The sequence below is a fragment of the Castanea sativa genome, chromosome 8, assembly GCF_040712315.1.
Source record: "Castanea sativa cultivar Marrone di Chiusa Pesio chromosome 8, ASM4071231v1".
Classification (NCBI taxonomy): Eukaryota; Viridiplantae; Streptophyta; class Magnoliopsida; order Fagales; family Fagaceae; genus Castanea; species Castanea sativa.
In genome coordinates, this window is record NC_134020.1 from 30,416,131 (window position 1) to 30,434,576 (window position 18,446).

Below are 18,446 nucleotides of genomic sequence, written 5' to 3' on the forward strand. Positions count from 1 at the left end.
TTAGATGAGGATGTATACTGGATGGAGGACTCTCCCCCACCAGCACTTGATGCTTTGTATCATGACATTTCACGTTGTTAATTGAATGAACATTCCCCTTTCAAAAAAAAAAAAAAAAACATTATGTATTACAAACATGAAAGTGATACCACATCAATCACTTAATAACCAAATTGTCATCACAACCCTCAATTTATTTTTTCGTTAGTGTTAAATGGAAGAAAAAAAAATGTGATTCTCTTTAGTTAAAATTATTAAAACTGTTTTGTTAAATTCTAAAGCACGAAAAAAAAATTACAGTATCAACAAAAAACTAACAATCCAACCAAACAGAGCTGACTTTGAAGTTTCCCAGGGTCTGATTGGATGAAGGGGGAAGGAAGAAGAGTAAAGGAGAAAAGCATAAAACATCATTCAAAAAGAAAATTACTGACCTCTTACCATATTTTTTAAATAATACCATGATAAAGTGATTCGTAAAACAAATGTTTATTTTTAAAGTAAAACAACAAGATGGCGAATTTAATTGGCAAGCGCCTGGTAACTTATTGGTTCTTTCCTTCTTGCACATCTTATTTCTTATGCACATTAGATTATACGAGGACGTTACCAACAGAATTGTTGTTGCAATTATGGTACACGGCATTCCTCTATGTTCCAGATTTCTTTGGCATACTGAGCAATTGTCCGGTCACTGCTGAATTTGCCACTCCCAGCGGTGCTTAGTATAGACATTTTTAGCCATCTTTTCCTATCCCTGCAGGCAAATATGTATTGTAACATTTATTACGACCTAGATGTCAAAGTCCAGTGACATGTAAGAGCTAGCCGCTAAGTTTATCTAGAACCAGAATCAGCTTAATTTGTTAAATAAGGATCAAACTTGTAGTTAACTTGATGGACCCACCGCATTATGCTTTGGCCGTGTTCTATATTCTCAGTTCTGTCATTAGCATATCATTTTAAAAGACTGAGTTGAAAAATGAATGCAAATAATCAATCGTTGTATGCAATATTATATCAAAGGGGATATCTATAGCTCAAGTGATATAAAATTAATAGTGATATAAAATTAATAATGTGCAGAATCCCAGCGATGCCCCAATTTGATTGATTCTATGATGTGTGTGGGTGTGTGATGAGTCCCACATTGGGTATTTACTAGGTAGATCTGGGCTTTATTAACAACTACAAGAAATCTCAATTGTGACTAGTCATTTTAAGGTATAGCGCAGATGTGGCTAGCGCTTTTCCTTGGGTCATTACAGTCCCTCATATGGTGCTTGGGTGTATTATAGTTTATAGGGGCATTTAATTCCAATGACTACACAGGCATGCGATTTCCAGGAAGGGTTTATGCTTTTGTCTCGGCTCATGCTTGACTCTTGAGCTTCACTTGATTAGGCTGGTGAGGGGGCTGTCTAAGCATCCTAGCTTGAGCAGTTCACCATTAATTTTTCTGTTCAGCAAATTGGATGAAGTTCACATATTTTATCTTAATCTACAAATGGTAGCTGCTTAGTTTAACAACCCAGACAAAGGTTGTAGTTCCAGTCTACAGATGAGCTTGATTTATTTAGGCTGGTGCCTGGTGGAGCTGTCTAACTACTAAGCTTAAGCTTACATGTCAACAAGCCTAAGTTATAGTCTAGTAGGTCTAGTAGCATGCAGCATGATTTTAAAATTTAGAGGTGCTGATATCTTACTTGTAAGCTTCATCTACTTTAGCCTGAGCATCCATGTAGCCTGGAAAGTCTTGACCGACAAGAAAATAATCACCACGACCAAAACCAGAGTTGCCCTCTAGAGAGTCAAGGAGTGGGTTGAAATCATAGCTTCCAAATGCTCCGCTCCTAATAAACTCCTTAGCCTCCTCAAACCGAGGGTCTGGTTTGAACTGTGTGATTCATAATAAGGGCCAATTTAGATCAAGAAAATATCACAGTTCACTATTAAACCAAAATATTCAAATATAAACAGGAAGATAAATAGTAGAATTGTAGTAAAATTACTATAAGAAAAAACCATTCTGTCATGAAATAATGTGCATTTCCTGCGGTAATTATCTGTTTATGGAACTCAGCCTATCATAAGTTTGGCTTTACTTAACCATAGTAACGCTTTGCTTGAATCTATATCAATTAGGCTTTGGCATGTCTTTCAGCCACTCTAAGCTCTGAAGAACTAATGCTATTTCTCTAATAGGATAAGATATAAAAATTTGTGTGATGACTTGCCTTTTTTAAGATAAAACCCTTTTTTTAACCAAATTTAAAGAAATTGCAAACTTTGTACCTTTCCATTCTCTCTTTCCTTGCGCAGCCTAGGGACTTCATCTGCTGTTGCACCAAAGAGGAAAAAGTTCTCCTCCCCAATTTCCTCCCTGATTTCTACATTAGCCCCATCCAGTGTACCTATAATGAGGCAACCATTGAGTGCAAATTTCATGTTGCTTGTGCCGCTTGCTTCCATGCCTGCAGTGCTAATATGCTGTGACAGCTCACTTCCTGGAATAAGTATTTCTGCAACTGATACATTGTAATTTGGTACAAAAACTACCTGGAAATGTTGCCAGTTAAGAGCAGATTAGTTTAGAATAGACCTTGATAGCAATGTGTAATTATAAATAAACACCCATACAACATGCACAACATAAGATGAAAGATTATAATATTAAATTGAGCGGCATATGGCACGCCAAAGTTTTTGACAGCAACATAGGTCTTAAAATGTCTGATATTGCTTTACAAGGAATGCTCATTTATAGTTCAATTTTCACGTTAAGTTTTGCTGAGTCCTAAAATCCCAATGGACAAGGTATTTACTAATTTTCCAAAAGAAAAAAAAAAAGAATAAAAAAAAAGGTGAGAATGAAGTGTACTGCATGCTGCTTCTATGCCATACACAGGTACGGAGAAAGGATATTAAGGGTTATGAAAATCTGAGAGCTTACTACACTTATTCCTATTCTGTAGATTCTGTACTCTACTTTCCAAATAAACCAATTGATCAAAAACATTCAACCAGGGTCTTAACACCCCATGCCTTGCATTGATTCAAAGATCATCTTGACTATGAATGAGTAAGAAGCATCATAAGCCTACCTTTAAGCAGGTTCATAATAAATCTCTCTCTCTCTCTCTCTCTCTCTCTCTCTCTCACGCACACACGCACACACACACAAAAATGGAAAAATGAAAAAAAAAAAAATGCATGGCAGACCATCCCTTCCAAAACATCTAAGCAGTAAATTCTCTTTCTGGAGCCATAGAAATGCTTATACATAGCAATCCCATCAAAAAAAGGATCAAACCCTTTTTCCTAGACAATGCCAGGAATGAACATAATCTGTATGTTTTAATTATTCCTGTCAACAGTGTAGGTATGATAATTTTATATGGAAATCAAATTTTAATAAAATTACCTTCAGGTAGCTATTGACCTCAGGATCATTGTTGACAATAGCACCAACATCATTCACCAGCTTGACTATTCGTTTAGCATTTGTATATGTTGCAAATGCCTTTCCACCAATCATGATGGTGCGTGAAGTTGTCTTTTTCCGCTCTTCAGGACTCATCTCCTGTCATATTCAGTTTCAAGAAAGTTCTCAAAGATAGTAAAAGAATTATGCTAAATCAAGGGTGATCACTACATTCTATTTAATCATAAGATGTCTTTTATACCTTTAATTTCTTGTATCTGTAAATTGCTCCCAGAATATTCAGCAACTGTCTCTTATATTCATGGATCCTCTTGACTTGTATGTCAAATAGGCTATTTGGGTCAATGCTCACTCCTGTGGCCCGTTCTATGTACTCTGCCAAACGCTGCTTATTAGCCATCTTGGCAGAGGCCCATTCAGCTTGGAGGTCCGCATTGTTGGCAAACTATTGGAGAAAGCATTAGTAATGAATGTGAAATTTTGTGATTGGTAAATAGAACCTGCACCCAATGGTTCTTGAACCCATGACCTCACTCTCTATGACATTATTGTGGGAGCGGGTAGTGCCATTTGTGCTAGAGATCAATGGTTATGAAATTTTTACAGTACAAGAAGCATGGAGAAAATAAAAATATTTCAAACATTTCTAAAATATATTTTTAAACATACCTGTCGAAGACCTGTGAGGAGGTCAAGGTTGGTAATCCATTCTTCAGTTTTTAACCATTTAGTTATTATGCTACTGAGCTCAGGACTGCAGAATCGGAGCCATCGGCGAGGAGTAATGCCATTAGTTTTATTTTGGAACTTTGTTGGCCATAGAGAAACATAGTCTGCAAATAACTCAGACTTCAAGATATCACTATGTAACTGGGCCACACCATTTACCTACAAAGAGATAGACAACAAAAGATTACTAAAATTCAAATAAATTCAACGTTTAAATAAATAGAAGCAGATGGGGTTTCCACAAAAAAAGGGAAAGAAGTGGAGAAAAGAAAATCAAAAGATAAAGCATCTGAGTAACATTAACCAATAAAAAGTATCTCCAAATGTGATAAACACAAGACTTATTTGGACAATCTCAAGGGTGCAAAGGCATTGCAGCTTTTGGCAGTACTATCATAAATGGATGACACTTAGACAAGATGTATGAATAATCCTTAATACCAATAGTTCTGTAGAAAACTAAAAGACTGCCAAGTAAGCTGCATGAGATGCTCTCTATGCAGATTTTCCAAAGAATAGACCTCTTACCGTATGTGCAGACACCACACATAAATTTGCCATCCGCACAACTGACTTTTGGGGATTGTTATCCAAAATGCACATGCTAGGAAGCTTAATTTCAAGGTCAGGTCGTGCCTTACGTATCATTGCAATGAACTGCATGACATATACAATTTCATACTTAAAACTCAAATACTATATACATGAAACATCATAGATATATATATATATATTTTTTTTTTTTTTGGGGGAGGGGGGGGGGGAGATAGGGGAAGAAGAAATGGGTAAGGAATATACTCTCTTGTCTATTTCTTCTATAATCTCCATATGGCGAGGAAGAAGCTTCCACATCACAGCTTGTGACCATTTCTCAAGTGCTTCAGGAAGCACTGTGTGATTAGTGTAGGCAACAGTCCTGGTTCAATCATTAACATATGAAATTGAGCTACTAAAAAATGCACAGCTAAAACATGCCGAAAGACCAATAAAGCAAGAATGTTCTGCTGCAACACCCTCAGTGAAAATGCTCTAAAAAACATAAAACAAAATGCACCTTGTTGTGATATCCCAAGCTTCATCCCATCCAAGTCCTTCCTCATCCATTAGTAATCGCATCAGCTCTGGGATTGCAAGTGTAGGATGAGTATCATTCATTTGTACTGCAACCTTGCTAGGAAACTCAGACCATTGCCGCGATCCCTTCCCTAGTTTCCTCTCCTTAAATCTGAATATAATGTCCTGTAATTGGTCCCATGATTACAGCCAAAGATGGTAAGAATTGCATAATGGAAAAACAACTGTACACGGCTTTTTATCAGTGAATGAAAGGAAAATCTTGAAATAATTCCAATAATCAACAAACAAAGTGTTAAGTACTCGACTTAGGACAAACATAATGCAAGACGACTGTACATTATTTTAATAGATCCCCTGGAAGCATAATTTCAGTGTGATGACCTCCCTTGGCTCTTATATTTAAGAGAGTTAAGGATACTACATTATGCATCCTCATGCACTGACATTCATACGATTGGTTTGCAATTTTCCCTTACATTAAATGGTTTTTTTTGTGCTTCCAGATTACATCACTAGAAGAAGCATTCTATGATATATGAGAATTTAGTACCACATCAGCATATTCTAAGTGAGAAAGTCATACTGAAAGAAAGAATGAAAAAAGAAAAAGGGAAAAAAAAAAGAAAGAAAGATAAGGAATTAGACAACCTGAAGTGATGCACTACATAGAAAGAATTGTTGTTTCAGCCGTAGGAGCTTTCCATTTTCTTTAACATCCCCAGGATATAGAACTGCACAAATCTGCAAATGCACCATTTTGTTCAATTGTTTTCAGGAAAAACTCAACATGAATACGCAAACATATGTAATTGTATAAAAGTAAAGTTCACCAGAATATTATCTAGTTGGATATCCAGTAATAGGCATAAATTTAATAAATAGAAAACCAAAATTTTTAGCAAGATGAGAAAGTTAATTATGAAATTTATTTTTTCATAAACTGAATGGTGCCTATTCTTTGATTCAAGGGGTAGGCCCACACTTGCTTGGCAGACTACTCTTTTCATTAAAAAGAATAACCATTAATCAATTCTCCTGATCACTATAGTATGTTTGTGCAACTACCTCTTCCTTGGCTGAGTAACCATATTTTTCATGGTTACAGTAATTGATAACCAACCTGTTGAGCACGAGAATGAAGTTCTGCAGCAGATTCGTATTGTGAATCATTAAATTGGAATAGGTCAAAATCCTCAGCGCAAGCTTTTGCTTCCCAGAGGCGAAGACTAATGGTGTTCTTAGTTTTGTATCCTGGAATTGGCACATCATAAGCCAAAGCTTGCACCACCTCTCCACCAACCCAATTTCGGCTGTAATACACAGGGAAGCATTATCAGTGGTCTTGGTTTGAAATGGCACATTATTAATGAAAAGGTATAAATATATTGATCCTCCTAAAAATTCCTTTATGTTACAGGTGTTACGACTAAGTTCTTTGTTTGCTTTTTGGAAAAAGAAGAAGAAGAGTACTATAAAAAATTGAAGTAAGAACTTCCACCTTTAGATCATGCACATGTATTTTGGGATGTCCCAAAAAAGAAGCAAGAAATTTAAATTGGGATGACAGGGAATATTAAGTACCACATAGTGAATATATAAAACTAAATGACAGATCTTCAATTGGCACTTACGATCCATTGGGATTAACCTCAACAGAACCGAAGAATCTGACAGGATATATTATGTCATGCCTAACAACTTCCCAAGGACTAAACTTCTGCATAATTTCCACAAACATCATTAGTATTCCATAAATAACACAGTATTTGACAGACATTTTGGGTGAAATCAAACCTCAAGCCAATCCTCGGCAATTTCTTCTTGGCCTTCTTTGGTGATCCGCTGCTTGAATAGCCCATATTTGTATCTCAAACCATACCCCCACGCAGGCAAACTTAATGTAGCCATTGAGTCTAGAAAACACGAAGCAAGCCTTCCCAGACCACCATTTCCTAGAGCAGCATCTTTCTCCTACAATGAGAAACTGAATAAAACCACTGTCGAGATCCATTTGAAAGTGAAACAAACAAAAATCCAATAAAGTAAAAATAATTAGTTCTTATCAAGCCAATAACAGGATGAGATAGTGGAATCAGATTTACGTTTTTGAATGAGGCACAATGATTATTGACGGCTCATGTCCGCTGCATGGTAGTGCCAGTTCATGTATGTGGAAAGTGAAATCCATTTTAATCATGTGAAAAAATATGGACTCAAATCTTCATAAGAAAAGTATCAGAACAGGACTACATCTTTTTACGCCTAAAAAATTATACATAGCTTGACAAGACCAGTTGCATATCATTCAACTAACTAGAATTATCATAATTGAACACTTGCGTTAGATTTTGCACAAGTGAAAAGTGTAAAATCCTCCATTTTGTTGATTAAGTTACACAGACAAAGGCTCCATAAAACAAGTCTTAAATGACTTCTTTAGACCATGAAAGCTTAGTTACTGGAGAAAAAGGAGGGCTACCTGCTCAGTAATTTCCTCAAGTTCATGTCCCAACTTTTTCAAAGCATCACCATATGCATCTTGAACGTTAAGATTCCCAATTGCATTGGTCAAAGCTCTTCCTTGAAGAAACTCCATTGACATGTAGTATGTTTGTTTGGGATCAACATTGTGAAAATGACGGTAGGTCTCATTCCATTGCTGCAACCAATAATGAACAGTAACAACATTAGTCTAGCTCCAATGAACAATGAAATACAAGTAATCTAATACTTGACAGCTGAGAATGGGCATAATCATTATATGAAATCAAAACCATGCACCAACTTGCTTCATTGTTATTTCCCAATTCCCATTGAAATTTTGACAGTCTTATTCTGCTAAGAATTCAGACCATCCCTTAATTAATAGTAGTCGGTCCACATACTAATAGCACTGCAGTTTAATACTCAATGCGCCTATAATTGTACAGACCGCTATTCCTAAAACCTTTACAAACTGAACTTAAGATCACCAAGTCATGTATATATATCTGTAAATAAAAAAATAAAAAAATAAATCCGTTCGTTTGATTTTGTGAATGATCACAACATGTATTCATATTATTAAGCATTTTGCCGCCTATATCAGCATAAAGTAAACAACACAAAATGAGCACAGATCGAATCGGAGACGAGGATTTCACACTACAATTCTCCAAGACTACCAATATGTACACAAAAGGAAGCAAATTAGGTTGTAATTAGCAAGAAATTAAAGCTAAATTTAACTTCAATGGTCAAATTTGTTCTTAAAGATTCACATTTTGTCAGTTTAGTCCCTCAGTTTGGCAAAATAAATCAATCTGGTCCTTCCGTCCAAATTTGCCGGCAAATGGAGCTGTTTAAACTTTATTTATTTTTAAATAATACTTATTAAACGATAGTCGTTTGTTAACAGACGTGCACAGAAGGACTAGATAGACTCATTTTCACTAAGCGAGGGACTGAATTGAGAAAAAGCAAAACCTTAAGGACTAGTTTGAGTAAACTGAATTATAGTGATGAGAAGAAATGGTACATGGATGAGGCGATCGCGAACGCTCTCAGCGGTGGCGTAGTAGGCTTGCTCAGGCTCGAACTTGAAAGGCGAGAAATGAGGGCTGAATTGTGCGTGGTAATTGATGTTCGACGCAATCTCCGATGGCTTCTCCGCCAGTGGATGCGCCACCGCCGGAACTTTATGAGCAGCAGAAATGCCACAACCTTTAATGTTAGCTTCTTCTGCCATCTCTCAAGTAGCAATCAACAATCAATCTGCTCTGTATGTAAAACAAAGAATCAAACTACTATATGTACATATAATAATAAATTAATAATAATAATAATAATAATATGAGTACAGTGAAGTGAGAGAGAAGATATTTTGTTACGTAAAGTCCAAAAGAGAAAGGGAGGAACGTGCGAGGGGATACTGATATATCTTTAAGGGAGATTGGACAAAGAGAGACGAACAAGAAAGAGAGAGAGAGAGAGAGATTTTTTATGAAAATATCTGAGATTGGAGGAGAGGATGGGTTATGAAGGGAAGGGATTGATTTGATATTGAATGTGAGGATCACAATGATGTTCACATGGAAATTGGGGAAATTGAGATGAAAGCAAGCAAAGCCAAAAAGCCAAAAAGTGTGTGACTGTGGAGTGTGGAGTGTGGAGTGTGGGTTGAGACTGACTGTGAATTTTTTGTAATATTTTAAAAAAGGAGAGGTGGAGGACACGTGGTCGCTTTCAAGTTTCAACCAATAGCGCGCGAACCACGAGAGTGAATCTGAGCCTGAGCCTCAGCTGACGGTTATTATTTATTGAATGTATAAAGTGTGTTTCACTTCACGGATACATCTGACTCAGCTGAGATTGAGAGATTCTTCTGTAACTGGATGGAACGCGCGATTCCGATCTTGGGCCGGACCACCCTACAGATCTCAATAAAGATTATAATACAATACACGAATTGGGCCTGGCTCTTAAGCTAGAGCCCAGCATTAGCAACAAGGATCTGGACTACGGACTACCCATACCATAGGCCTGTTCGGTAAGAAATTTTTAAGAGCATCCATATCAGATGTTGCAAAAAAAATATCATTTTGATACACTAAAAGCCTACTTTATTATTTTATTACATCATTTTATAACATTTCATTTATTAGATGTTTTATCTTTCAATTCTATACATTAAAATAATATTTACTATACATTAAAATAATATATTCTCTCATCCCTATTATCATCAACAATAGCAACACCAACAACACCAACAACACTAGCAAATTCCAAATCCAAAAACCTCAAAAAAAGAGGGGAAAAAAAAACTCAAATAGACCCAAACTCAAACAACGATCGGCCTAAACTCAAACAACGATCTGAAGTCGGTGGTGAGGGCTGTGGATGTCAGTGGCGAGCGCTGGAGCATGAGGCGACGAGATCAGCAGCGAGCTGTGGAGAATGAGGCGGCGAGATCAGCGGCGAGGACTGGCGAGATCGGTGGCGAGGACTGGAAAGTGAGGCGGCAAGATCAAGATCGACAGGGAGGAGCTGACAGAGGCGAGATCGAGATCGAGATCGAGACCAGTAGGGATCGAGACCGAGATTGGCGAGATCGAGATCGGCAAGAAAGATTTTTGGGTTTGATTTGAGGTGCAAAGAGAGAGAAGACGTTTGAGGTTGAGGGAGGAGTTGGGAATCTAATCTGAAGAGGGAGAGAGAGACCGGTTGGGAGAGAAAGAGTGAGAGACAAATTGTGAGGAGAGAGAAAAAAAATCAATTAAAGAAGTGAGAGGAGAGAGAAAAGTCGAATAAAAAAAAATAAACGCATTTTGCAACTTCCATCCGTACCATGGCAAAAATGCAACGTTACTGTTCAATGTTGCAAAAATATGGCACATTTGACACATTTGATAATGCTTCGTTTTTGTGTTTGGTGTGCCAAATATTTGGCATTTGGCACATTTAGCACATCTGCTGTGGATGCTCTAATAACATTATTTAAGTTTTGTGAAAATACATGTAAGTGAAAAAGAGTGTAGAAATACGTGTTAAAGTGTTTAAACAACGAAAACTGTTGTTTAAACACTATTATCAAACATGACCTAAAACACTAATTATTGTTGCATATGATATTTCAGCTTAAAATACGATTTCAATTATAATTGTGAAATGGTGAAATCATATTTCCAGCTACGTACTATTACTACTCAAACTTAAAATTCAACATATTAAAAGCCAAATGACTTGTAGCACAACCCTTTGCATCTTCTTTTTTCATATGGGTAAAACCTTGGCTGCTGTAACTAAAATTTGTGGCCATTTCTTAAAAAGTAGAGTGTCAACTTATATAAAAAAAATAAAGTCTATTTTATAAAGTTAATGGAAAACTATCTACTCCATTACAATCTACAATTATGTACTTGTTCTATCTTCCTTATTAGCTTATATTTGTCTTTATTTACTACTCATAAAAAGAGAAAAACTCTTTCTGTAAGAACCAATGCAAGATAACTCTTCTCTACAAAACCTAAGGTTTCTCTTTCTTTGTCACCACCCAACAATCCATTGGGTTATTTTAACCCTTTAATTGAAAGTTTGGATTCAACAATCTAGTACTAGCATTGCATGTCTTTCATGTGAAGTGGGGAGTATCCATTTAGTAGTGGAGATTTAGTTTTTCATGGATCTAACAATATACATTATGCCACGTCATTTAAAATCTCAACATAATCCCTCTCCCATTCTCCAAAAACAAAGCGGGGAGGGGAACCATGAGATCATCATTCTAATCTATGATACCATATATGATTTGCTAGAAATCTCAATGTACAAATCTAACTTCTTCAGATCAAACTTTCAAATAGTCCACATTGTACATATGTCTCACTTTTCTATTATAATCAAACGAAGGTTTATATGTTATATCATTAGAAGTACACGTTGTCTTCTTCCTCATGCTATATCATTAGAAGTACAAACAATTTGGCATCTGCATTACATATCCTCTTAGACTCAAAAAGAATGAACAGACTCTTTGAACTAATAAATTTGATTTTTTTTTTTTTTAAAGCTTGCTTTGCCCTAAGCTAACCTCTGGGTTTATACACAAAAGAACAAATTGCAAAGATGCAGTATAACACTGTTTATCTTAAATTCACACTTGCCACTTGATCAGGCAGAATCAAATTTGATGTTCTCACCATCTTCAATACTAAAAGATCCCAGGGCATCTCTCTCAGGAAAGTTATCAGAATGACGAGATATAAGAGGAGGAGGAGAAGGAGAAACAAATCTTTCTTTAAATTCTTTTCGTATGTCCCATAATTCCTCAGCACATTTTTTCATGGAAGGTCTTGATTTTCTCAAAGGTGCAAGGCATGTGTGAGCTAATTTGAGTACCTTCTCCACTACCATGTTTGATGCCGGGCACCTTTTCAGTCTTGGATCCATGGCAAGTACCACCTCTCCATCTTTCAATTTCTGAATTGCCTGCAAACATGAATTTGTTTATCTCATTCTGAGTTTCTTCGACATGTCATATATCATAATATTAAGCGAGTCTCTGACATTAAAAGAATTTCCATTACTAATTCAGTTATTATAATAATAAATGTTCGAAGATATAGTGCAATGCTATGCAAGTTTACTCCTTATTGACTAACATGATAAGGCCCTTTTATCCTTCAAAACAAAATGCGTATATATTTTCTATTGTTTTCATAACTAATGCCATTTGATGTTGTTCATAATAGGAACTGAAAAAATATCACTTTCTTACCAACATAAGCTAATAGGTTTAATATTTGAGTTTAAAATGATTATAAAGTAAAACTTAAGTTGTCTGTCAGCGTAAAGAGTGAAGAAGCTGCATTAAATGGCTCTCAGTTGATGGCAGAGGATTGGTTGCACCCTTGAGCCGAAAAGATACAGAGAGTATTGAATTTTTTTTTTTGGAGGTGAGGCTCTGAAGCTTTTGCACAAAACAAATAGAGAGCAGAGACATAATGCTGTGCAAGTGTGCATTTGAGAAAAAGCTCAGCCATTCTTATTCGAGCATAGAGGGGGTTGGTTTTTTGCTTCAGCTATTATTTGAAGCAAGCAACACAGAAGTTTGAGCTGAGGTCAAGCTCTTAAGCTCTGTAACCAAATTTGTGAAGAAAACCAAAAGTGAGATTTTGCTAGTTTATCCCACTTCTCTCTCAATTTGGTTCTTGATCTCATGCATTTGTTCTTGCATCCCCATGATATACCCAATATCCTAAAAGAATCGTGCCTAGTGCTTCAGAGAAATACCCGTTTTATTAGCCTAATCATATTTCATTCCCATAGAGAGTGCTTGAGAAATTGAAACCATAGAGCCAAATATCTAGTGAGGTTCAGTGCAGTCAAATCTTCAGGGAGGTTTCTTGGAGTGCCAGAGGTTTTGGGTTGGAGGAATTCAACATATAAGGATTACAGAGGTTCTGGGTTCTGGGACCATCAAGGTAGAAAAGCAAGTGGAGTGTTGGCAGAGGTTGCATAGAGTTTAGGCTACAAAGGATTTGTTAGTCACTGACTATTGTAACTGTTTCTTATATAGTGGATTTTCTTTGAGAATGTTTGTTTTGCCATAGTGGTTTTTCCATTGGAAATGTTTTACTTTCATTTTTCTCTTTGTAAGCAAACCAGGTATATATATTGTGATACCTGATGATTGTCTCTAAGACACAGGAGCAGGACATATGAAGGGGTAGATGAGACTGGTCATGGCAACTATAATGAGTTCATGTGATGAATGTCCCATATGCAATACTAGAAAAAAGGTGGATGACAGCAGAGCTTGAATGATGCGACTCCAGGTTTATGTAGGAAGTTCCATGTGACAAATGTCTACAAAAAGTGACCGGAAAAGTTTGATCTTTTCATCTTGATGATATAATAACTTAATAAGTCAAATGTATTATTATTTTCTTCTGGTAACTAAGACTGTGTCAAACAGATATCCCAGACTTGATCTGGTCAACCTTGAGTTTAGATTTGGTCAAGAGCAGTTTTTAAACTTGAAAGAAGTCAAAAGGGAAAATTTATAAATAATTCATCATCATGAAGATGAATGCACCTGACAAGCCAGTTTATAATTGCATGAGCAATGGATTGTGACTGCCAGGGCATATCCAACCTTTGGGCATTTTGATTTTAGGCCTTATTTTCAACTAGTAAAAAGTAAAAACAGGACTAAGACTGTTATGTGCATTTTTTTGCTTCTAGATTGGTTTCTACCCTCCCTTGCTTTTCCATCTAGGCATTGCTAAACAAACTTCCTATATTTTGTTTTGAATAGAACGCTTTTTTATGATATTTTAGCATTTCCATCAATTCTCTAATTAACCAGGGTACATGTGTAATATATGAATCAGCAGTTAACACAAAAAACACAAACTACTGGTACTGCATATTGATTATACAAAGTGAAATCATATATTATATCATAAAAAGTGTGTTCAGTCGTACATGCAGTTGTGTCTTACACGCTGTGATTGCACCAAAGGATGCCCTCTCTCTTTTTCTTTATATTTTATATATATATATATATATATATATATATATATATATTGTCCTTTCACCTATGTGCCACACTATGAGTATATTAAAATTATTAACAAAGTTTATTCTAAATGAAACTCTATAGTAAATGTTTAAGGAAGTGAAAAGATATTACTTCCATTAGAATTATATTACCAAAAGTTTCTAAAAATTTAAAAGAGTTTTCTTTATTATTTTAAATTATTTTAATAATCTACCATGTGTCTCAATGAAAGAAATACATGTCGATGTTCTTTTGCTATATAGTGCACTATAAGTACAAATTAATTATTAAATAATTTGCTCTAAGTAAAACTCTACCACAAAATTTTCAAGAAATTTAAGATGTTACTTCATTTAAAACTTATTTATCAAAAGTTTTGAGAAATTTAAAAAGTTCTGTTATTTTTTTGGAAGTTAATTAATATTTTTATTATAATTCTTGGTTTTGAAAAAAGCTCGGTCTTACACATTGTGCTATACTATGTAATTTAAAGCAATATTTGTTGTTTCAATTTTATTATCCATTTTATTGTTCAATTTAAATTTTATTATTGAATTATTTTGTTTAGTTTACATATAGTTTTTATTATGCATGGTACAAAATCAGTAGTATCAACTATCAAATCTACTTATATGTGACTTTAAACATTATATGGTCTTAATTAAATTATTTTCAACTCTTAAAATCATATAACTAGGCATGGCTTTGGATTTTGTACTTAAATAAAGAAAAATAAAAAAAGGCATGGCTCACATTGTGTTTAAAGCAATAGTTATGCTGTAACTAATTCATTAGATACTTGGAAAATTTGGCACATCTTGATGCAAATAAAGCTACTTCAGAAAATTACTAGGTAGTATTTGTAGTATTTGTGGAATGACAGAATACTTACCCATCTTATTGTTACTCGCTCAAGCGTTGGTCTCTTTGATTCAATGGGTTGTCTTCCAGTCATCATTTCTACAAGCAATACACCAAAGGAGTAAACATCACTCTTGTCAGTGAGTTGATTTGTCCTGAGGTAGTCAGGATCCAAGTAGCCTACTGTTCCTTTGATTTGAGTTGAAATATGACTTGTATCAGGATCTTTTGCAGCCAATCGTGCAAACCCAAAGTCTGCCACTTTGGCACGCAGTTTCTCTGTTATGAGGATGTTTGACGCTTTTATATCTCTGTGGATTATTGGATGATCTGTTAATAACATGAAAGAAGTTCAGATATCCAAGTGCCGTCACCCAAAAAGAAAAGAAAAAAGGTCTCGCAAAGAGTTTTGGTGTTTACTAAGGAGTACACTTCTCAAAAGGCCTACATTTTACTTTTAAATGATTCTTTATTGTTCAAAATGTAACAAGTGGAAAATTCCCAAGGAATGAGTATGAAGTTGCTTAATGTTAATTTTTGGAGTTTAAGTGGCCCATGTTTCAATTAAATTCTATGCATACCTGTGTACATGTGAAGGTAGGTAATTGCATGGGCTATATCTATTGCAATCTCCAGCCGCTCTGCCATTTCAAGTCCGTTTCCCAGTTTACCTGCATAAAAAGATGATTAATCTTTTCAGTTTCTTTTCCTAGTTAACATTTCAGCTGTTAGTTGAGCAACTGCACTTTCTGCTCATAGGTAAACTGTTCAAGTAATTGTTACAAAAAAAAAAAGCTTCTACAATGAAGACGGTCTCTGATTTCTGACCAACCCATCATAAGATCCAACCAAATACTCAAGTATCAGATTCTAAATTTGCCGTTGGAAGTGAATTGGAGTTTTGGCATTGAGAGTGAAGCCAAAACTTAATCTCATGATTCTCTTCTTGCAAAAAACAAAGATTTTCCAGTCAACAAGAATGAAAGAAAGAGCCGGTTCTTTAGTGTAGAACCATACTCTTAGAATGAATTTTCTTTCATTTCTTATTTTCATTTGATTTATACTGTTCTTCAGCTTCATGGAATTGGACAAAAGCTCAACAGGAATTAGTTGTGAACTATTTAGTTTTCCACATGCAGCACACATATATTCTTGACTTCTGCTTATGCTTTCCTTGATTCTTCTCACAATTAATCTTCAGAGTTATAAATAGTTGTTGCTTGACTTACCATCTAAATGTTCCCGAAGTGTTCCGTTGCTGATGTATTCAACCAGAATCATCTGCTCATCTCCATGCTCCAGATATCCATATAACCTTACCAAATTTAGATGCTCAATCATTGACAAGGTAAGTATTTCATTCTTGAACTCCAATGATAAACGCTTGTCATACTTGTTCTGCACATATTTTCATGTTGTTATGCACACCAATGGCAAATGATTTATATTTATACTTCTAATACATTTTTGTCCCTTAATCACATCAAATCATTAGCTTTAAATATGACAATTCAAGTGATATTTTATAGTTAGGTTTTACATTGTGTCTAGTATTACAACATTATCAATCAAAGGCACCACTATTAATCTTAGTATACCTGTTTCATGCGCTTTATCGCAACTAGTCTTCCATCTTTGAGCCTCCCCTTGTACACTGTTCCAAACGCACCTTCCCCAATTTTATTAGCCGGAGAGAATTTTTCGGTTGCCTTAATAATCTCTTCCAAGGAGAAATTCCCAACCTGGCCATTGGAAACAACAGAAGAAGAAGTAGAGGATGCGTATGTTGATGAACTTTTAAGGCTGCTTTCTGAAGAGAAATCTGTTGAAACAGCAAAGCATAGGAAATACGAGTGAATTGGTGCCCATTTACAAGAGATATTATTAGTTAAGAAATTCTAGCTTCTTTAATAATGGTAATGCTTTCATTCTAGTTTCATGAATCGACAAGACTGTTATAATAATGATTAAATAATCAAATTTACCAATTTCCAACCTCTAAAGCTTTTGGGACAAATAGAAATATATCATATTAAGATCCTCTCCACTTGAAATTGATCCATTTCATGATTCTAATTAAATTTTGAACAAATCTAAATATGCATCCAGTACCACTTCATTAAAAATTTTAAATGACGCTACACTTTGTAAACTGTTAGATCCAACAAATATATTTATCATGGTATAAGAGTAGGCAATCTGAGTTCGAACCCTGACTTGCTATAAAATACTGGTGCTGAAGTTGTAACTTATATATAAAGCTATACAGGTAGGACTAAGGAGGTGTTGGTTTGACCAATGTAGATGACTATAAGATGTTTTCCCTGAGGCTCCAATACTATAATTTAGAACAAAATGAAATCAGAAAACTTACAGGAAGTTCCTCTTATTGGAGCTGTATTTCTGCTGGAATCAGGGACAAGAATCTCTTCTGGGTGGTTTTGCTTTCTCCTCCTGAAGGGCCTGTTTGGATGGAGGGGGGAAGGAGGGGGAGTAGAGGGGAGTAGAGTAGAATTGGCTAAAAATAGGCTAATTTTGGGCTAAATCTACTCTACTCTACTCTACTCCCCCTCCTTCTCCCTCAATCCAAACGGACCAGAAAAGAAGTTTGGTGAAAACTCCAGCAACTTTTTTGGCTGCGCCTTTGACATAATCCAAGACAGAGCTGTGAGTTGTATGATTGTGCTTGTTTGTGTAACCATGTTGCATGTTCAAGTTCTGTCTTCTTTGGTTTGAGGGTGAGGGAAAATTGAAGGGGCTTGGAGTTTTCTTCATCTGTAGAGGAAATGGACTTTTGGGTTTTTGTGAGTTTGCCCAAGATTTGAGGTGGAATGGTCTTGTTGTTGGCTTGGCTGGTTGCTCATGTTATTGTCATATTTAATGTGAGTGAGACTGGTTCAAGCAACTCATGCCATGGTTGTTATTTACTTGTTTATAAATTTTACAGTAACGTTGAAATGTAAACTATGACATGGCCGCACGACAGACATATAAATTAGAAAATTTTGAATTAATCAATGAAGTTTTAAGTTCTGAATTCGTCCTGGTTTCTGTAGTTGAAGGTTCCAATTTTGGGGGGCTGACTTTGATGACACTGCAGTTAAAATTCAAAGTTGGTGACTTTGTATCCATTTGCGCTATGGGCTGGGCTGGTTTGTCCGACTGTACATTACAAGCCCATTATAATCAACATTAAACAATATATGTGGATAACTAGATAAACGCTGGAAGGACAATGTCACGTCACATGTGCCAAATGGGTTTTATTTTGTTTTGCGCTTTTGCTTA

The 18,446-nt window shown here is 35.6% G+C and overlaps 2 protein-coding genes across 2 annotated transcripts; both read right to left on the bottom strand.

Moving 5' to 3' along the window:
• Nucleotides 1–413: 413 nt before the first annotated feature.
• LOC142607477 (alpha-glucan phosphorylase, H isozyme) lies at nucleotides 414–9,383 on the bottom strand. Its single transcript, XM_075778986.1, has 15 exons — nucleotides 8,769–9,383; nucleotides 7,731–7,910; nucleotides 7,046–7,222; nucleotides 6,883–6,968; nucleotides 6,372–6,561; nucleotides 5,900–5,992; nucleotides 5,229–5,413; nucleotides 4,973–5,090; nucleotides 4,703–4,831; nucleotides 4,115–4,333; nucleotides 3,687–3,890; nucleotides 3,425–3,583; nucleotides 2,296–2,559; nucleotides 1,707–1,897; nucleotides 414–757 (listed from the first exon to the last, which is right to left on the bottom strand). Exons 1-15 carry the CDS (start codon nucleotides 8,976–8,978, stop codon nucleotides 631–633), a joined length of 2,532 nt encoding a protein of 843 aa, XP_075635101.1. The 5' UTR covers nucleotides 8,979–9,383; the 3' UTR covers nucleotides 414–630.
• A 2,202-nt stretch (nucleotides 9,384–11,585) lies between these two features.
• Nucleotides 11,586–18,054, bottom strand: LOC142606663 (calmodulin-binding receptor-like cytoplasmic kinase 1). The gene is made up of 7 exons (XM_075777993.1): nucleotides 17,755–18,054; nucleotides 17,533–17,612; nucleotides 16,757–16,980; nucleotides 16,388–16,556; nucleotides 15,740–15,829; nucleotides 15,190–15,488; nucleotides 11,586–12,220 (listed from the first exon to the last, which is right to left on the bottom strand). The coding sequence occupies exons 1-7, from the start codon at nucleotides 17,931–17,933 to the stop codon at nucleotides 11,903–11,905; spliced, it is 1,359 nt and encodes a 452-aa protein (XP_075634108.1). The 5' UTR covers nucleotides 17,934–18,054; the 3' UTR covers nucleotides 11,586–11,902.
• Nucleotides 18,055–18,446: the final 392 nt, after the last annotated feature.

What these genes read in the sequence shown, in the direction of transcription:
- LOC142606663 (XM_075777993.1), bottom strand. Translation starts at nt 17,933, where the DNA reads ATGAAGAAAACTCCAAGCCCCTTCAATTTTCCCTCACCCTCAAACCAA. An exon ending in TTCACCAAACTTCTTTTCTG is followed by an intron (nt 17,613 to 17,754) that starts GTCCGTTTGGAT and finishes CAGGCCCTTCAG; the next exon opens with GAGGAGAAAGCAAAACCACC. An exon ending in ACTTCGGGAACATTTAGATG is followed by an intron (nt 15,830 to 16,387) that starts GTAAGTCAAGCA and finishes CTTTTTATGCAG; the next exon opens with GTAAACTGGGAAACGGACTT.
- LOC142607477 (XM_075778986.1), bottom strand. Translation starts at nt 8,978, where the DNA reads ATGGCAGAAGAAGCTAACATTAAAGGTTGTGGCATTTCTGCTGCTCAT. An exon ending in TTCATTCTCGTGCTCAACAG is followed by an intron (nt 5,993 to 6,371) that starts GTTGGTTATCAA and finishes GTGCATTTGCAG; the next exon opens with ATTTGTGCAGTTCTATATCC. An exon ending in TCCTCACAGGTCTTCGACAG is followed by an intron (nt 3,891 to 4,114) that starts GTATGTTTAAAA and finishes TTTCTCCAATAG; the next exon opens with TTTGCCAACAATGCGGACCT.